Source organism: Pristiophorus japonicus, chromosome 15 (genome assembly GCF_044704955.1).
Source record: "Pristiophorus japonicus isolate sPriJap1 chromosome 15, sPriJap1.hap1, whole genome shotgun sequence".
Classification (NCBI taxonomy): Eukaryota; Metazoa; Chordata; class Chondrichthyes; family Pristiophoridae; genus Pristiophorus; species Pristiophorus japonicus.
The window spans coordinates 165,718,281-165,737,412 of NC_091991.1; the positions used below are offsets into that span (position 1 = coordinate 165,718,281).

At 46.4% G+C, this 19,132-nt stretch overlaps 1 protein-coding gene across 7 annotated transcripts in view; it reads left to right on the forward strand.

The window, feature by feature from the left end:
* The window catches only part of tnrc18 (trinucleotide repeat containing 18), a 178,239-nt gene that overhangs the window by 93,733 nt on the left and 65,374 nt on the right, over positions 1-19,132 (forward strand). For all 7 annotated transcript variants that reach the window (XM_070901261.1, XM_070901263.1, XM_070901264.1 and 4 more), the window contains 5 exons: positions 5,296-5,501; positions 7,520-7,666; positions 9,385-9,569; positions 13,837-14,248; positions 16,159-17,109. In XM_070901261.1, coding sequence (XP_070757362.1) covers positions 5,296-5,501; positions 7,520-7,666; positions 9,385-9,569; positions 13,837-14,248; positions 16,159-17,109 — 1,901 coding nt within the window. The remainder of the gene's footprint in view (positions 1-5,295; positions 5,502-7,519; positions 7,667-9,384; positions 9,570-13,836; positions 14,249-16,158; positions 17,110-19,132) is intronic.

The following is a 19,132-nucleotide window of genomic DNA, read 5'->3' on the forward strand; positions in this document are numbered from 1 at the left end:
AGCTTGCTGTGCGCAAATTGGCTGCCACGTTTCCCACATGACAACAGTGACTCCACTCCAATAGTACTACATTGGCTGTAAAGTGCTTTGAGACGTCCTGTGGTCAGGAAAGGCACAATAGAAATCTTTCTTTCATTCTCAAGGGCATCTAAGAATGGGCAATAAATGTGCCCAGTAGGTTTTCTGTCTTTTACCATGGCGATAATATATTAAAAGTTTTGCCTGCAGCATGTAACGTGAAGCTTACCCGACCATCACACTTTTCCCCATGGTATTTTCTGACAGTACGCCTGTTGTTACAGAACACCATAACCTTGGACTCGGCTTGGCTCTGTGGTATCACACTTGCCCCTGAGCCAGAAGTTCATGGGTTCAAGCCTCTGCTCCAGGATTTGAGCACATAACCTGGGCTGGCACTTCAGAGCAGTACTAAGCGAGTCGTGCATTGTTGGAGGTAGCCCTGTCTTTCGGATGAGACATTAAATCCAGGTCCCATTTTGCCTGCTCAGGCGGCACTATTGAACAGGAGCAAAGAGTCAGGTGCCCTGGCCAATTATTCATCCCTCAACCAACACCACCATAAAAACAGACAACCTAGTCATTTATCTTATTGCTGTTTGTAGGACCTTACTGTGCGGAAAATTGGTTCTTGCATTTGCTCACATAAAAAGTGTGAGCATGCTTCAAAACTGCTTTGTTGGTTGTGAAATGCTTTGGGACGTGAATGGTGCTGTGTAAGTGCAAGTTCTAGCTGTCATTCACCTTGAGCAATCACAACATTTATGTAAAAAAAAAATCAGAACGTAACTTTGAAGAGGAAAATATCATGAATTAGTTGGATTGATGTAATGTCTTGTAGGGATTGTAGCACAACAATGGCCTCATGTATAACAAATTCTTTTTTTATTGAAAAGCCAACAATCAAGCCCATTCACTGCTACAGAAAAATGCTGTGTGAACTGAAAAGTCGCCTCATTAATTCCGTTATCCCAAGTTCCACCTCTACAAGTGTTATTACGTTCAAACCATCCAAGACAAACAATTCTTAAAAAGCTTCACTGTGGAGGAATTCTTATTATGATGTTTCACTCTTGGTTCCCTGGAGGGCGTTCTATCCTATTTCTGTATTGTAGTCCACCTCCTCGTGTCTGCGGACTCAGCAACCCCTGCTACAATCACCGAGGCAGGGTCCAGCTGAACAGGGTGGTGAGGGTACAGCTGTGTTGCCTGAAGCTGGCACAGACCCAAAATGGTAGAGCTGTTGGAGGAACACAAAGAGCCCCTTCTTCGGACTTTTTTTTTAATGGTGTTATTTAATCCTGACTTGCAGCAGTTGTTTTATTTTCCCCTTCTGTTGGTTGAATGACTATTTGGAATTATTTTTTTAGCTATCCTCTTGCATTAACCAAGTTCCTTTTAAGGACAGTTTGTGATGTGATAAGAAAATTGGTAGAACGTTCCAATATTTTCATTAATGTTGCGTGCGGAAATTATTAAAGGGGTACAGCTTGTTTATAAATGTAGCGGCTGTACGATGAATGGCAATATGGTGAATCCTTCGCACCTATTGTTGCACTTTGTGTTGCCTGGGGAAACGGAAGTGTTGTTCCACCAATAATCCTAAATATTATCATAGAAAGTAAGGACTTGCAACTTCAGGACATCAGAAAGCGCTTTACAGCCAATGAAGTACTTTTGAAATGTAGTCTCTGTTGTAATGTAGGAAACGCGCCAGCCAATTAGCGCACAGCAAGCTCCCACAAACAGCAATGTGATAATGACCAGTTAATTTTTTTTTAATGAAGTTGGTTGAGGGATAAATATTGGCCCAGGACACCAGGGAGAACTCCCTTGCAGAAAAGTGCAGTTAAATCTTTTATGTCCACCTGCGAAAACAGGGTCTCTGTTTAATGTCTCATTTAGTAATGTTGGTTGAGAGATAAATATGGCCCAGGACGTTTCTTTGAAATAGTGCCATGGGATCTTTTACATCCAACCTGAGAGGGCAGACAGGGCCTCGGTTTAACGCCTCATCTTAAAGACAGACAGTGCAGCCACCCCCTCAGTAATGCACTGGAGTGTCAGCTTATATTTTGTGCTCTAATCTCTGGAGTGGGACTTGAACCCACAGCCTTCTGACTCTGAGGCGAGAGTGCTGCCCACTGAGCCACAGCTGACAGCCTCAAACAAAGTATCTACACATTTGACGGTTTTGTCTCAGTCACCCCCCTGTCGCCCGGTTTCGGCTTGTAGAATTGCTGGTTGGAGATAACTTAGGAGCAGACATTTTATGGAGCTCGCCTGGTGTGAGGTCACGATGTTCCACACCAGTAACATCACAAATGGGAACTGTTTATTGAGGCACCTTGTCACAACAGGAATGCTGTATAAAGTTAGCTGCTCCAGCCAACAGCTGAAGGGTATAAAATCGGTTGACTGAGTAATGCTGATACGTTATAGATATCTCCCTCTGTGACATTTAACAACAGAGGGCAGTTCAGCGGACTTTTTAAACATTGAATTCACTTCACAACGCTCCATTAATCTGTTAGCCACTTATGACCGTGTGCACTTACTATAATTGTTTATTCGTAAATTTTATCAAATGAAATCACCGATGAATGTTTATATAAAATATGAAGAGCTTTCAAGTTCACTGAAAGCAGGAAAGGGGTACTGAGGTGAATGATCAGCCATGATCTTATTGAATGATGGTGCAGGCTCGAAGGGCCGAATGGCTTACACCTGTACCTATTATCTATGTTTCAGTGGAAATCTAGTAGACACATACCTCACTGTGTGAAAAATCACTTCTATATTTTGGACACTTTTTCCATGAACATTTTTGTTTAAATCCTCAATTGTAGGGAAGCTGCTGCAGGACACCAGTAAATCCTCCCTTAAACACAGGCCATCCCACGTCAAACAGAAGCCTCTTGTAACAGAGCAGGCCAGCTGTGCCAGCTTCACCTAGCCAATTCCGTCCGCGTGTGTTCGTCTGTGTGTGCGTGCCTGTGTGAGTGTGTATGTCTGTGTGTGTGTCTGTGGGTCAGTGTTTGTGTGTCTGAGTGTGTGTGAGTGTGTATGTGTCTGTGTGAGTGTGTGTTTTGTCTGTGAGTGTATGTGTGTGTGTTTGTGAGTGTGTGTGTCTGTGTGTGTGTCTGTGAGTGTGTATGTCTGTCTGTGTATGTGTGTGTATGTCTGTGTGTCAGTGTGTGTGTGTCTGTGAGTGTGTGTGTCTGTGTGTCAGTTGTGTGTGTGTCTGAGTGTGTGTGTCTGTGTGTCAGTGTGTGTGTGTGTCTGTGTGTGTGTGTGTGTGCGCGCGCGTGTGTGTGTGTGGGTGTCGGTTGTCTGTGTGTGTGTGTGTGCGCGTGTGTGTGTGTCTGTTGGTGTGTGTGTGTGTCGGGTGTGTGTGTGTGTGCGTGTGTCTGTTGGTGTGTGTGTGTGTGTGTGTGCGTCGGGTGTCTGTGTGCGTGTGGGTGTCTGTGTGCGTGCGGGAGGGGGAGCTGTTTCCGTGACAACTAAATGATTATATATATAGTGCGTCTGTGCATTTTAAACGATTTTTGTGCTTTCTTGAGCTGTTCCGGTGCACACTTCTCCAATATATATCTCTGCCTCCAGTACTTTGCTGCCAATGGCTCACCTCTCAGCATGCCTTGCTTAGAGTCAGGGGCATTGGGGGCGGGGTGGGGGGGGGGGAGAGCTGGCCACTGAGCATGCTCCGTTCTGTCTGATCAGCGGTACTGTTCCAAACTTGACCTTGAGGCTGATGAAAGCCGATTCCTGCGGTTACTGTCTCAGAAAACAGCCCACTGTTGTGCCTGCTCGGCCCTTCGTCAATGAAAACAAAAAGCTTTTAGCCTTCACTTATAAAAACAGAACAATGAAAGTGGGGATGTTGGAGGATTTGCCTTTGGAGAGGAAAGAATCTGTTTTAAAAAAAAAAAAAATCTTTTTATGGCCCTCTTTTTATTTGTCCGAGATGAAAGGTTTCTGGAACAACTGACTGGAGACCCTGGTATTGGCTGATTTCCTCTGATGTTTGTTTGTCTGTTGTTAGTGTGTGCACAGGGAGAGAGGGCCTATTCACTGCTTTACACCAAGGTGCTGGGCTGTTACATTGTTAAGTGATTTATGCTTTCCTGTCTTTCTGCTCGTGCAGATAAGTCGAAGATGAAAGCTTAAGATGTTCGCTCTACAAAGTGCTTTTGAATCTCACTTTCCTTGCTCCCTCACAATGGTTACACGCGTGTACATAAAAGATAACGGCCAGCAGCTCTGCAACATACAAATACAAACATCTGCCGTTGAAATTCAGGACGTTCGCGAGTCACTGCAAAGGTCGGGGGGTCATTTGAGGAATCTGCCCCCTCAGCATCCTCTTCCCTCTCCTGCTCTGCCTCGACCTGAACACCAAAACACTCACGGATGTGCAGTTGCAGGAGTGGAACTGCATTCTGTCGGTGTCCTTTAGTCTTCACTTTGGGCATTTTTACTCTTGGTTTAATTTTAAATGAAGCAGTCCGTGCAGACGGACATACAATGGTCAAGCAAGCTACCTCGCTCCTTGAATCAGCTGCAGTCCGATTTTTTTTTTTAAGTTTAAAAAAAGGCTACGGCACAGACCCCCATATTTTTACTCTGTGATAAAGGATAATCAGAAGGGCTACCTACTCAAGCCAGCCTGTGTGTTCCAGTATCTAGTCTTCCAGGTTCTTTGCCTCTCTTCCCCTCCTCTCCTCCCAGACCACTGAGGAAACATTCTCCTTGAGATGGCAGCTCAGTTATATCCCTTTGTCTGCTTGTGTTTGAATGAAAGGTATTCAAATTCCTCTAATATATACCAGAGGAACAAGCCAGTGTTGGACTGATATCTGATGTGCCCCGCAGTCAGCTTGGCCATGGTCGTAGGTTAACACAAGATATTATTGAAGCTCTCTCTACTTTCTTTCCCCTGGCGACATAAAACTACCTCAGCGGTATAATTTATATATATTTTCCAAATGAAAACACAAGGGTTGTAAGCAGAATACGTCATGATTGTTGGTTCAGATGGATTTTTATTTCCTCTGGGATTTTTGAACATAATTCATTCATAGTCTCGTCAGCTAAATTATTCAATCAGCCTCACTCAGGCATAATACAATAGTAGCCATTTTATGTCTGTGTTGTTCCGCAATAAATTCTAGACTTTCTGCATGTGATGTATAATTTCGATGATAATGTCCGAATTTTTTTTTTTGCGTCAACCTTTGATTGAATCTAATTGGCTATCTTCTCGTCCAACCACAGAGAGAGTAAGGAGTTGGCGGACTTTGCCCGCCTGCACCCCCCAGGCTGCAGCGCCAGCAGTCTGAACTCTAACCTGATGGTGATGGGAGGCCCGGCTCTGGCTGGATCTGGACGCTGGCCGACCGACCCCACCTCACACTTAGCATCTCACCCCTGGCTCCCTCGCACCGGCAGTCCCTCCATGTGGCTGACAGGACATCCGTACGGTCAGTACAACTCTGCAAATGGAACGGTTTTATTAACTTTGGAAGTTGACTTATTGGGGTGGGTCTTACCTAGAATGTACAGCACAGAAACAGGCCATTCGGCCCAAGCAGTGTTTATGCGCCACACCAGCTTCCTCCCACCCTACATCAGCTAATCCTATCTACATATCCTTCCATTCCTTTCTCCCTCATGTACTTATTGTAATGTACTTGCGTCGTGGGTTCTTTGCATAGCAACACATTGCTATTAAGAACTAGTTGGTTCATTAGCAAAGGTTTAACAATCACACTATCTAGTTTCCCCTTAAAGGCATCAGTGTTATTTGCCTCAACTACTCCTTGTCATGACAACTTCCACATTCTCACAACTCTCTGGGTAAAGTAAGTTTCTCCTGAATTCCCTATTGGATTTAATAGTGACTATCTTATATTTATGACCTCCCACCCCCCCCCACCCCGCACAGAGTAGAAACATTCTCTCTGTGTCTACTCTATCAAACCCCTTCATCATTTTAACAATCTGTATTAGGTCCCCCCTCAGCCTTCTCTTTTCTCGACTTTGTGTGAAGAGTGTAAGGTAGGGTGAAGTGAGCCGAGGGCCTGTTTTACACCCCTTGGAGTGGGGATAAAGATGGGGGAGAGATGTCAGGCCAGCTGCCCACTCACTGGCGCCCATTGTGCAATATCCCACAAAGTCGAGATCTTCTCCTGTAAGTTGGTCCAATGAGAGATACCTGCCCAAAGATGTGTCAGTGGGTACGCTGCACTTACAAATGGAAGGGATAGTACCAAAGAAACGCATGCCTACCCAGAACAGCGTGGTTCACACCATGCATTTGTTGCCAATGAATGGCATTCTAACTGAAATCGGTGATGGTTCTTGACCTTTTTCAGTAATGTATTTTTGATGGTTAATTCACGGCCCAATGGCATTGCCGGAGCCACCAACCTGGGTCAGACTGTTAAATGTGTAATGTTCACCCGTGTCCCTGTCACATTGTAAAAAAAACTCGGACTTCATGGCAATAGCCAGTGAGATTTGAATTGTTCCTGTTCTGACCCACTAACCTTCGCCCTTCCCGGCATTGCCGCTTGCCCGGGGTACAGCTCCACAGGGACCAGCTCCTTGTGCAGGGGTCAGTCTTCATGTTTAAACCCAGGCAACGCATGTTGGCTGTGTTATCTCTGAGCGCAGAGCATCATATCCACACCCAGTCCCTCTTCCCATGCAGTGTTCACACATGCACAGTTCTGAGCACCAGATAGTACCCAGGAGAGGGAACTCTTGGACTGATTTGCCTGTCCCAGGTCCTCTGAAGGTGCTGCTCAGCTAAGACCACAAACCAGTGACTCAACCTGGACCTCCTCGTGGTTCAGTCCCAAACAGACAAATGGCCGTGCAAACTCAACTTTCGAAGGGGATCGTCTCTCATTGAAAGCTGAACTGAACTTGCTCATTGTGTTCACTGGTGAAAATAACTGTGTGTAATGTATTTGCTTCATGGGTTCTTTGCTTAAGAATTCATAGCAACACATTGCTCTTCAGAGCTAATTGGTTTATTAGCAAAGGTTTAACAATCACACTACACATTACCAGTTCATCCACCAGGCTCACAACCACCTGCCTCATCGTGGATCCCTCGAACTCAACTGGCTGGGGTTTTATTGAGTCTTGTGAACATCACGTGACTGGCTAAGCCACTCCCAATTGAACAGTTCCACAAAGCTGTGAGCATACTCACAGGTGCATACATTGCACTCTGTACAATTCAATTGCTGGGGCAAGACACAGTCACCAGTCAGACCGAGATCATGTTTAAGCTTTTGACCACATTTCTGCTGAGCCTGGCGATGTATTGATCTCAGAATGAATCGGAAAAATTCTTTGTATTTATTATTTATTCCGTTTAATTGCACATTGAATAAATGTTATTTGATTATTTATATTTAGTAAATATAATGAAGTAGGATTATTTCGGGCAATCCTCACACCCAATTTGTTCTTTTGCTTTGTGTAGGTCTGACTCACCCGTCATTACACCAGGGAATGCCAGCGGGATTCCACCCCAGCATACCCAGCTCCATGCCATCCACGTATCAGTTTGCAAGGGACCCACAATCCGGGCAGCTGGTCGTAATCCCTACAGAACATTTACCGCACTTTGGTAGGTCAACAGGGTTAGGTATTCTAGAGGCAGAATCGGACCTCCCTGTGTACGTATATATTAACCCGGAATGTTCGAGCTCGCTCTTCATGGGAAAGGTCCTGTAGTTTAAAAGCAATCTTAAAATGGCGGCAGACTGACTCAAGGATAGTTGATATTGGCTATTCTGTCCAGTCCAGCGAGTGTCAAGTTGCTGCATGCCTAAGGTGGGTTTGTGACGTTCCACTTGGACATCTGCAACATTAACGTGGCCCGTACGATATCAGCTGCTGTTTAAAAAACATTTTTTATTATTCATTCCTGGGATGTGGGCATCCCTGGCAAGGCCGGCATTTATTGCCCATCCCTAATTGCACTTGAGAAGGTGGTGGTGAGCCGCCTTGAGCTGTTGCAGTCCGTGTGGTGAAGGTACTCCCAAAGTGCTGTTGGGGAGGGACTTCCAGGATTTTGACCCAGCGACGATGAAGAAATGGCCAATATATTTCCAAGTCAGGATGGTGTGTGACTTGGTGGGCAATGTGCAGGTGGTGGTGTTCCCATGCGCCTGCTGCCCTTGGTAGTAGAGGTCACGGGTTTGGGAGGTGGTAGAGGTCACATTGCTATTAAGAGCTAGTTGTTTTTTATTAACACAAGGTTTAACAATCACACTACACATTACCAGTTCATCCACCAGGCTCACAACCACCTGCCTCATCGTGGATCCCCCGAACCCAACTGGGGTTTTATTGAGTCTTGTGAACATCACGTGACTGTCTAAGCTACTCCCACTCAACAGCTCTACAACTATTTTGGTAAAACTGTTAAATCAAGTACCTCCTTTTTTAAGGGCACCAAAACCCACAAGTTAACAATTAAACATTAAAGGTAACCTTGTCAAATCAAATTAAATTAAAATGTTATATTCCTTGTTGAAATGATGCACTCCAGTCCCTCTCGCAGAAGGCCATGAGGGTACCAGTGGACACTGCGTGCTCCATCTCCAGGGGCACCCTAGCGTGAACGTAGTCGCGGAAGAAAGGCAGGCAGTTGTGCTGAATGAACCCACTCGACTGCCCGCTGCCTGGACCCGTTATGGCCACCTTGGCCAGGCCTCAATAGCTCTGCAAAACTGTGAGCACACTCATAGGTGCATACATTACAATATGAACTGTTGCTGTATTTAGAGCTGGTTTAGACCTAGAGCTGGTAAGTGGGATTAGACTGGATAACCTCTTGTTGGACAGTGCAGATACGATGGTAAGTACTGCAGGGAATCGAATACGGCCAGAGTGATTTCCTGGACTAGTTTCGATCGCCGGGATGAGTCGGAAAGGAATTTTCCCAGATTTTTTTTTCCCAGGTTTTTATCTGGTTTTTGCCTCTCCCAGGAGATCAAATGGCTCCAGTTGGGGTGGAGTGTAGAATGTTTCAGTGTAAGGGGTATCACAGTTGTGTGGGGAGGACTGGTTGGGCTGGGTGCTCTTTACCTTTCTGCCATTGTTCATTGTTCATTGGTTTATATGTAACCCTCAGGGCTGCTAACCAAAGGCCGTGCGGCTCTTTGTTGGCTGGCGCGGACATGATGGGCCGAAATGGCCGCCTTCCGCGCTGTCGATTTCTATGTTTAATAACTTTTCACTTTGCCGCTGTTCGTGCCGCTGTAGCCGTTGTATCGAGCCGCGTTTGGGCGTTTTTGTGTCTTGCTCTCCTGATGCTGACCGCTGTGTACATCTTTCCAGCTGAGCTGATGGAACGGGCGCCTCCTCTGTGGCCTTCGATGTACCCCCCGACAGGAAGCTCCCTGCAGCACGCCCACCAGCTCCAGTTACTGTCTCACCAGCAGCTCCTCCGTCAGCACGAGTTGTACATGCTGCAGCAGCAGGCCGCACACGCCATGGAGCTCCAGCGCAGCGCGCAGCTCGTCGTAAGTTGTCACGCGGTTGATTCCTGAGATGTAAGGGTTGTCTCCTGAGGAAAGGCTGGGCCTGTACTCATTGGAGTTTAGAAGAATGAGAGGTGATCTTATTGAAGCGTATAAGATTCTGAGGGTCTCGACAAGGTAGATGCTGAGAGGGTGTTTCCTCTCGTGGGGGAACTAGGGGACATAGTCTCAGAATAAGGGGTCGCCCATTTAAAACGGAAATGAGGAGGAATTTCTTCTCTCAGAGGGTCCTGAATCTTTGGAATTCTCTACCCCAGAGAGCTGTGGAGGCTGGGTCACTGAATATATTCAAGCTGGAGATAGACAGATTTTTGAACGATAAGGGAATAAAGAGTTATGGGGAGTGGGCAGGGAAGTGGAGTTGAGGCCAAGATTAGATCAGCCACGATCTTATTGAATGGTGGAGCAGGCTCAAGGGGCCGAATGGCCTACTCCTGCTCCTATTTCTTACATTCTTATGTAATTTCACTCTGTGACCTCTCACATCCTTCGCCGCCCCCTTAGCCAAATTAGTTGGATAGCAAACTCTGACAGGAGGGCCCCGCACTTGGCACTGCTGCCCTGTCCGATACGTTTATTTTAAAAATTCAATCACGAGATGTGGGCGTCGCTGGGGCCCAAGTTTCGGGTGGAGTTGCTCCTATTTTTTTGGAGCAACTAGTTTAGTTTGGAGTATCTTAGAAATCGCAATTCTCGGCATTTAGTTTGTTCCAGTTCTAGTGAGTTAGTTTAGTTTCGTTTTAGTTCAGTTTTTTTTTCAAAAGTGGTTGGGTCCAGCCTGTTTTGCATGTTTGAACTGCAAAAAGTTACTCCAAACTAACTTAGAACGGAGTAAGTGTCCACTTTTGTAAGTTCTGAAAAACCTTACCTAGAGTTAAGATCAGTGCAGGCACAGTCAGAGACAGGGGGTGGGAAGCATTAAACACATCACTTAAAATGGCCTCAAACCTCTTGTGATGATATTTTGCCTTATATCTGCTGAGTGAGGACAATTGTTTCTCTTTTTATAAATAAGCAAGTGTAGTCTCCTGGCTGAGGTAGACACACCAACACCTAATTGTGGCTACGTTGATCCTTCAGAACACATCATACCCCATTAGTCCAACTGGGAAGCATTAAACACATCACATCAACACCTAATTCCCCAGCTGCCATGGTGGATTGGAACTCACATCTCTGGAGCATTGGTCTAGGCCTCTGGATTACTAGCCCAGTAACATAACCACTCCACTACAGTACTCCTCGGCTGGGAGCATTCCCATGGTGGTTCCATGGCTCTCCTCCGTAACCCCAGAGGCACCCACAGGAAAATGGCGTGAGCAGCTGGAAAAGTCCATCGCCATCGTTTTCCGGGGGTGGCAGGCACCAGAGTTACCATGGTAGAACCCCATGAGAACCTCGTTGGCCATTGTTTTATTAAAGTAATGCTTCAAGGCCTGTGGAAGATTAACGAATGCAGCCACATGAGAAGGAAGCCTGTGGAAACTGGTTCTCTTCATTTTCACACCACTCGGGTAGTCGTGAAATTCGTACTCTGAGTTCGGAAACAGTAACAAGGGGGTGGCAGGACTGACATATGAGGAGAGACTGGATCGACTGGGCCTGTATTCACTGGAGTTTAGAAGGATGAGAGGGGATCTCATAGAATCATAAAATTCTGATGGGACTGGGCAGGTCCAGATGCAAGAAGAATGTTCCCGATGTTGGGGAAGTCTAGAACCAGGGTACACAGTCTAAGGATAAGGGGTAAGCCATTTAGGACCGAGATGAGGAGAAACTTCTTCACTCAGAGAGTTGTTAACCTGTGGAATTCTCTACCGCAGAGAGTTGTTGATGCCAGTTCGTTGGATATATTCAAGAGGGAGTTAGATGTGGCCCTTATGGGGGAAGGGATCAAGGGGTATGGAGAGAAAGCAGGAAAGGGGTACTGAGGTGAATGATCAGCCATGATCTTATTGAATGGTGGTGCAGGCTCGAAGGGCTGAACGGCTTACTCCTGCACCTATTTTCTATGTTTCTATGTTTCAGACAATATCCCAAACTGTGGTAGTGTGCTGAAGTGGTTGAAATCATCTACTGCATTGCAACTTTTACACAACTAGTAGTGCACTTTATTTGCCATTTATTAATATTGTAGATATGCATAATATTTAAAAGAAAGAAAAGCTTTCATTTATATAGCGTCTTTCACTACCTCAGGATGTCGCAACACACTTTATAGCTAATCTTGAAGTGTAGGAAATGCGGCAGCCAAATTGCACACAGCAAGCTCCCAGAAACAGCAATGAGATAATGACCAGAAAAGTTTTTCTTTAGCGATGTTGGTTGAGGGATAAATATTGGCCAAGACACCGGGGAAAACTCCACTGCGCTTCTTCAAAATAGTGTTATAATAATAATAACGTTTATTTATCTGGTGCCTTTAACATCGTAAAATGTCCCAAGGCGCTTCACAACAATTTTACAACATGTTAAATAGTGACCATTGAGGGAAAGAGAGAAGGGAGTGTAAAAAAAGGTTAAAGGCTCGGGTCCGAAGCAGCAGCCAAAATGCGCGCGCAGATAGACACAGGCGGAAAAAAAATTAAAATTACATTGTAAATAATACAATAAGGAGTATACAATAGTAAAATCAGTATAACAAAGATTAATTAGAATTAAATTATACCATAATTATAACTTAAGTTAAAATTAGAAAATCAGCAATTGAAATCAATTATTAGCTGTATTTAAGATTCTATGGAATCGTTTACATCCCCGGCGAGAGTGCTACCCACTGAGCCACTAGCTGACACATATAATTGTATGCACACATTTGTGTAGTAATCTTGAAACTTGTTTTAATGGGTCCTCCATAATTATACCTGCAAAATCAACAGCGCCAAACAATCTTTAGGATATAGTTAACATTTGGTGCTGTTTTTGATGTTATGAACTTCCTTGAACTACATTCCTGTGCCATTCTACCCTACGTAAACTAGAGCTGCTCCAAAACTCAGCTGCCCGTGTCCTAACTCGCACCAAATCCCGCTCACCCATCACCCCTATGCTCACTGACCTACATTGGCTTCTAGTTAAGCAACACCTCGATTTCAAAATTCTCATCCTTATTTTCAAATCCCTCCACGGCCTCACCCCTCCCTATCTCTGTAATCTCCTTCAACCTCACAGCCCTCCCAAGATGTCTGCGCTCCTCTAATTCTGCCCTCCTGAGCATCCCTGATTATAATCGCTCAACCATTGGTGGCCGTGCCTTCTGTTGCCTGAGCCCCAAGCTCTGGAATTCCCTCCCTAAATCTCACTGCCTTTCTACCTCTCTTTCCTCCTTCAAGATGCTCCTTAAAACCTAGCTCTTTGACCAAGCTTTTGGTCACTTGCGCTAATTTCCACTTATGTGGCTCGGTATCAAATTTTTTATCTCATATTACTCCTGTGAAGCGCCCTTGGGACGTTTCACTATGTTAAAGGCGCTATATAAATACAAGTTGTTGTTGTTTCAGTACCTGCATTAAAATTTGTTGTGAGCGTTGGTACCAATAGAGCACCAATTGGCAAATATCCCGTACTAGGGAAGGTTTGGCTAGATCTTCCAACCCAGGCACACTGGACCTTCTGGGCACAGCAAATGCCGGTGAATCAGGCGTGAACTCTGACCTGCACAATTGTCCTGTTTTGGCTGTGCACCAACAGCCCAGGGCACCGGCCCAGGAACATCTCCCCTGTGGCGTGGACTGCACATGTTGCCATACCCACCTGAATTACGTTGCTGTAGAAATTTGTTTGGCGATCCTATGTCCGTTTGCCAGGCCTGGTCCAAAAAGGGTTATCACCCTTTTAAAAAAACAAGTGTGTAATCCTCGTGGCTCACTATTTAGCAGTAATCATCATCATAGGCAGTCCCTCGGAATCGAGGAAGACTTGCTTCCGCTCTAAAAATGTGTCCTTAGGTGGCTGAACAGTCCAATACGGGAATTACAGACCCTGTCACAGGTGGGACAGATAGTCGTTGAGGGAAAGGGAGGGTGGGATTGGTTTGCCGCACGCTCCTTCCGCTGCCTGCACTTGATCTCTGCATGCGCTCGGCGATGAGACTCTTAAGTGCTCAGCGCCCTCCCGGATGCACTTCCTTTACTTAAGGGCGGTCTTTGGCCAGGGACTCCCAGGTGTCGGTGGGGATGTTGCACCTTATTCGGGAGGCGCAGGGTGGAAAGTCTTCACTACATGACGGCCGTTTCATTTTTTGCAACAGGAAAGGCTGAAAGCGAGCGAGCACCGGACTGAAATGGAGGAGAAAGTATGCAAGAGAAACGCTGAGGGTAGCAAACTCGGGCTTGTGGCCTCTTCGGGAATGTTACACAAGAGGCAGCCATCGCATTCCCCAGTGCCATCCACGTCCTATCACAAGACAGGTACCCCACCCCCCTCGTCGCACGCCTCATCTCCCAGGTTAAAGCTGAAGTCCGACGTAAGAGCCGAGATAGGGGAGCTGCTGACCCCGCGACCTTACCACTCGCCGTCTCCGGCCTCCCATCCGGCCAGCCCTCCGCCAGGCTCTCCCCCTCCGGCCCCGACTCTGCCCCAGAAAGTGGAAGTGTCCGAAGAGCCTGAGAAGAAAGACTTGGAGAAAGATGCCTCCGCTCCTTTTCACGCCTTGTTTCCCGGTAAGGAGTCGCGCTTCGTCGGTGATAGTTGCCGTCATGTGCAGCACCGGCGAAATACTTGTAGCACTGAACCCGCAAGCGAGGGAATCCTAAACTGATCCGAGACATTGGATATAGATCAGAGCATCCAATGCATCGTGTATCGTGCAGTCTCGACAAGTTGTTCAATTTCTGGCCGGGGGCACGTTCATAGAATCGTGCAAAAATTACCACACGGAAGGAGGCCATTCGGCCCATCGTGTCCATGCCGGTCAAAAAAGAGCTAAACAGCCTAATCCCACCTTCCAGCACTGGATCGGTAGCCCTGTAGGTCATGGCTCTTTAAGTGCACATCCAAGTACTTTTTAAATGTAATGAAGGTTCCAGACCCCCACCACCCTCTGGGTGAAGAAATGGTTCCTCATCTCCCCTCCAATCCTTCCACCAACTACTTTAAATCTATGCCCTCTGGTTATTGACCCCTCTGCTAAGGGAAATAGGTCCGTCCTATCCACTCTATCCAGGCCCCTCATAATTTTATACACCTCAATTAAATCTCCCCTCAGGCTCCTCTATTCCAAGGACAACAACCCCAGCCTACCCAATCTTTTCTCATAGCTAAAGTTTTACAGCCCTGGCAACATCCTCGGAAATATCCTGTGTACTCATAAACTTTATTATACCCTGCTTTTGCTTGAGACCTCACTAAGGTTGTTCAAATACCCGAGTCTTCGCTCCAGAATAGGTGGGCATCAGAAGTCGGTGGCCAACCTGTAAGGACTGCAGCAAGCAGCTCTGTGTGAAGTTAACGTGAATACTGCATCGGATTACCTTTGGGTCCGTTGACATTGTCCATTACATGAACACCCCCATTCACAAAGGCTGTGCCCTTTCTTGGTTTGCTAAGGACCCCAATTCTTTTTGCCGCATTCGGCTTCACAATTGGCCTGTTGTGATTGCGACTAGTATCTGGTCCCATCTGACATGATAAATGTACTGAAATAAAGATACGGGCAAGTGCTTACAAGATCAACATTTACTTTTAAGGCCACTCTGTTCTTTCCAGTATTTTCGTGCATGTCATTCCATATAAGATCACTTAACGTGTCTTAGTTAGCTTCAGGAAGTATTGTACACCTTTATGTGTGCACATATAAAATATAAAATTCATTGCGAGAGGGATGGAGTACAAAAGCAGGGAGGTCCTGCTGCAACTGTATAGGATATTGGTGAGGCTGCACCTGGAGTACTGCATGCAGTTTTGGTCACCTTACTTAAGGAAGGATATATTAGCTTTGGAGGGGGTACAGAGACGATTCACTGGACTGATTCCGGAGATGAGGGTGTTACCTTATGATGATAGATTGAGTAGACTGGGTCTTTACTCGTTGGAGTTCAGAAGGATGAGGGGTGATCTTATAGAAACATTTAAAATAATGAAAGGGATAGACAAGATAGAGGCAGAGAGGTTGTTTCCACTGGTCGGGGAGACTAGAACAAGGGGGCACAGCCTCAAAATACGGGGGAGCCAATTTAAAACCGAGTTGAGAAGGAATTTCTTCTCCCAGAGGGTTGTGAATCTGTGGAATTCTCTGCCCAAGGAAGCAGTTGAGGCTAGCTCATTGAATGTATTCAAGTCACAGATAGATAGATTTTTAACCAATAAGGGAATTAAGGATTACGGGGAGCAGGCGGGTAAGTGGAGCTGAGTCCATGGCCAGATCAGCCATGATCTTGTTGAATGGCGGAGCGGGCTCGAGGGGCTAGATGGCCTACTCCTGTTCCTAATTCTTATGTTCTTATGTCCTCTCTGTGTGGGTTGTTGCACAGCAGCTTTTGTCGATCTTCTACCAGAAACGGCAGCATTTACCTGAATCGGCAATTTGATTCGCTTGTGAGATAACTCTGATGTTTTTCTCTGCATTTTATAGAGATTCCTCAAGGATACCCTTATCGGTCCCTCCCAACGTCTTTCGGCAGCCATTACCCTTACCTCCTGCAGCCGACTGCTGCATCCGATGCCGATGGTCTGGCCCCTGATGTACCACTGCCAGCTGGGTCCTCCGAGCCCAGGCCCTGCTCCATCACTCCGTCCTCCCCCGATGTCAAGCCGATACACTTGCACCCCCCGCCAGTGCGAGAGGACCTGCGGGCCAGCGCGGCCGCGGAGCCAGTCCAGATCAAAGTGCAGTGCGAAGACCTGATCGACCTCGAGGACAGCAAGAGCCTGTGCGACCGGCACCTGGCGCTGCCCAGCAAACCCGTGCCATTTGCCGGGGGGGCGAGCAATGAGCCAACGGACCTGAGCACGGAACACAAAGCGTCCTCTCTCTTGGGGAGCGCAGAAGACCAGCAGAGCTGCCCGTCGCCTTACCGGACAATGGCTTGCACCCCTGAGGTGGAGGCCAAGCCTGAGCTGCCACAAGTGCAGGCCACCTCCCCTCTCGGGGACTATCAAAGCACTGTGGCACATTCCGAAGCGGATAGTTCACACGCGGAGGAATTAGCAGGACATAACGATCGTTATTTCAAAACCGAGATAGAGGACGTTGAGAGCAGTGTTGAAGATGCGCCCTCAAACACGACGCCGCCCATTTTGGAGCAGTTTGAGCTGAAACGGGAGGTGTTGTGTTTTCAGATCCCTGAGAATCGTGCCCCGGAAATAAAACTAGACGACCCGATGGCTGGTATGAATGCCCTGGTGGCTGCTGTCGAGCTTCCCCAAGCATGTTCGTTGCCGATTCAGACAACCATCGCCAGTGTGCTCACCATGCCGTCTGACTTCAGTGTGGCTGACAGTTCTTCCCTTATTGGCATTGCCCTGCTGAGTGAAATCGCTGAACTCGAACTGCAACGCCGCAGATCAAGTGAGATCAATAAACGTAAGTGGCTTTTGTTTTCTACTGCGTCCTTCCCCGGGGAATCAAACATTGAGCTCACCCAAGTACTCGGGAATGTTGGGTAACAGAGCAGAGATCGCTCCCTCGGATCAGGCATAGGACAACAAAATCCTCTGCCTCAACAACATATCTGAGCCCCGACCTCAGAAGATACCCACCCACTGCGGTAGTGCAACTTTCTCTATTTCCCACACCAGCTATCCTGTATTCTTTCTTGAGTACAACCGAGAATTTAGTGCCACGTGGGGAACGGGCCAAACTCGCTATTCACAAGATCTCTACAGTCAACAGACCGAGGAGACACCCGGTATCCCATCTGTACTGGGACCCAGGCCCTAGTGGTGAAATGTTAGTAGCTTTGAAAATTCTTTTTTTTTCGGAATTCCAACTGAAAATACACTAAGATTTTTTTCAAGTGCAGAATCTTGCGTCAAGAATATTTAGGACTCCATTTAAGGTCAACCATTGTACGATCAAAAGAAAAAAAGACTTGCATTTATATAGCGTCTTTCACAACCACAAGTCATCCCAAAGTGCTTTACAGCCACTGAAGTATTGTCACTGTTTTAATGTGGGAAATGCAGCGACCAAATTGTGCACAGCAAGCTCCCACAAACAGCAATGTGATAATGACCAAATAATCTGTTTTAGTGATGTTGATTGAGGGATAAATATTGGCCAGGGCACTGGGCATAACTCCCCTGCTCTTCTTCGAGATGGTGCCATGGGATTTTTTACGTCCACTTGAGAGAGCAGCCAGGGCCTCGGTTTAACGTCTCATCCGAAAGACGGCACCTTCAACAGTGCAGCATTCCCTCAGCACTGCACTGGCAGTGTCAGCCTAGACTTTTGTGCTTAAGTCCCTGGAGTGGGACTTGAACCTACAACCTTCTGACTCAGAGGCGAGAGTGCTACCCACTGAGCCACAGCTGACAGTTACAATCAGAAATATTCTCCACATAAGAACCATTTCCATTCTGCAATGCAAAATATGATATAATCAAGTGTGATAGAAATGCTTACATTTGACCGAATGGTCAAGTCAGATCTAAATTTCAAGGGAAGTGGGCAATAGTGGGTTAAAATCTAGCTTGAATCCAGCCCAGATTGAAAGTCTTCTTGCTGTGCGCTGACTATAAGTATCTTATGGGTAATAAGGAAGGCTAATCTCAACTCAGTTCCCCCAGGATCTGGTCCATGACACAGAATTGCCCTTTGCCCTTTGCCCTTTGCGTGTGAGAGAAACCGCACGCTTGGCCAAGGTGGGAAGCAGAACGGTTACACTGAGGAGAGGGGCCATTGGGATGGAGATGGAAGCACACTAGTCCCAATAAGGGAGTTTAACTTTGCATCTGGCCAGTTGCACCAGATCCGCAACTCCTCGACTCTGGCACTGGATGCCAAATGTTGGAAAGAGAATCCAACAAAGAGAATCCATTTCCAGCATTAACTTGCATAAAAATATGCCAAAAGAAATATAAAAAGAAACTTTTTTTCCATGCATCCCGTCCAATACCACAACAAGTTGGCCATCAAGTTGTTGTTGCAAAGGTTTGGAGCTAATTGCGGGCATTCTACAGATCTTCAAATCTAAAATCTTCTCCCAAACGACTCTTTGTGGAAATTTTTGTGACATTTTTACCGAAGAGCTAAGTGATTGCAGATCCTGGTGGCTTCCTGAATCCTCGTTGCCAGCTATTCCCAACTTCTTTTTACATTGTGTTGATCAGGTTCATTACTGCAATGTTCTTTCATTGTGTGAATTGCATTTTGGGGAATCTCCACCATCAGAACAACATTACTGGTGCAGAGCAGCGGAATGCTCTGACTCCGCCATTGGCATGAGGCTTATTGATGGGCCTGTAAAATATTACAGGGTTTAATGATCGTGCCCAGAGCGGAAGTCCACTTTTCTTCTAAAAGTCACAAACTTGGATGAAAAAAACGGATAATTTATTTGTTCTCTTCAACTTTCTCTTTGTTTTTTTTTCTCCAGTGTCCCTTT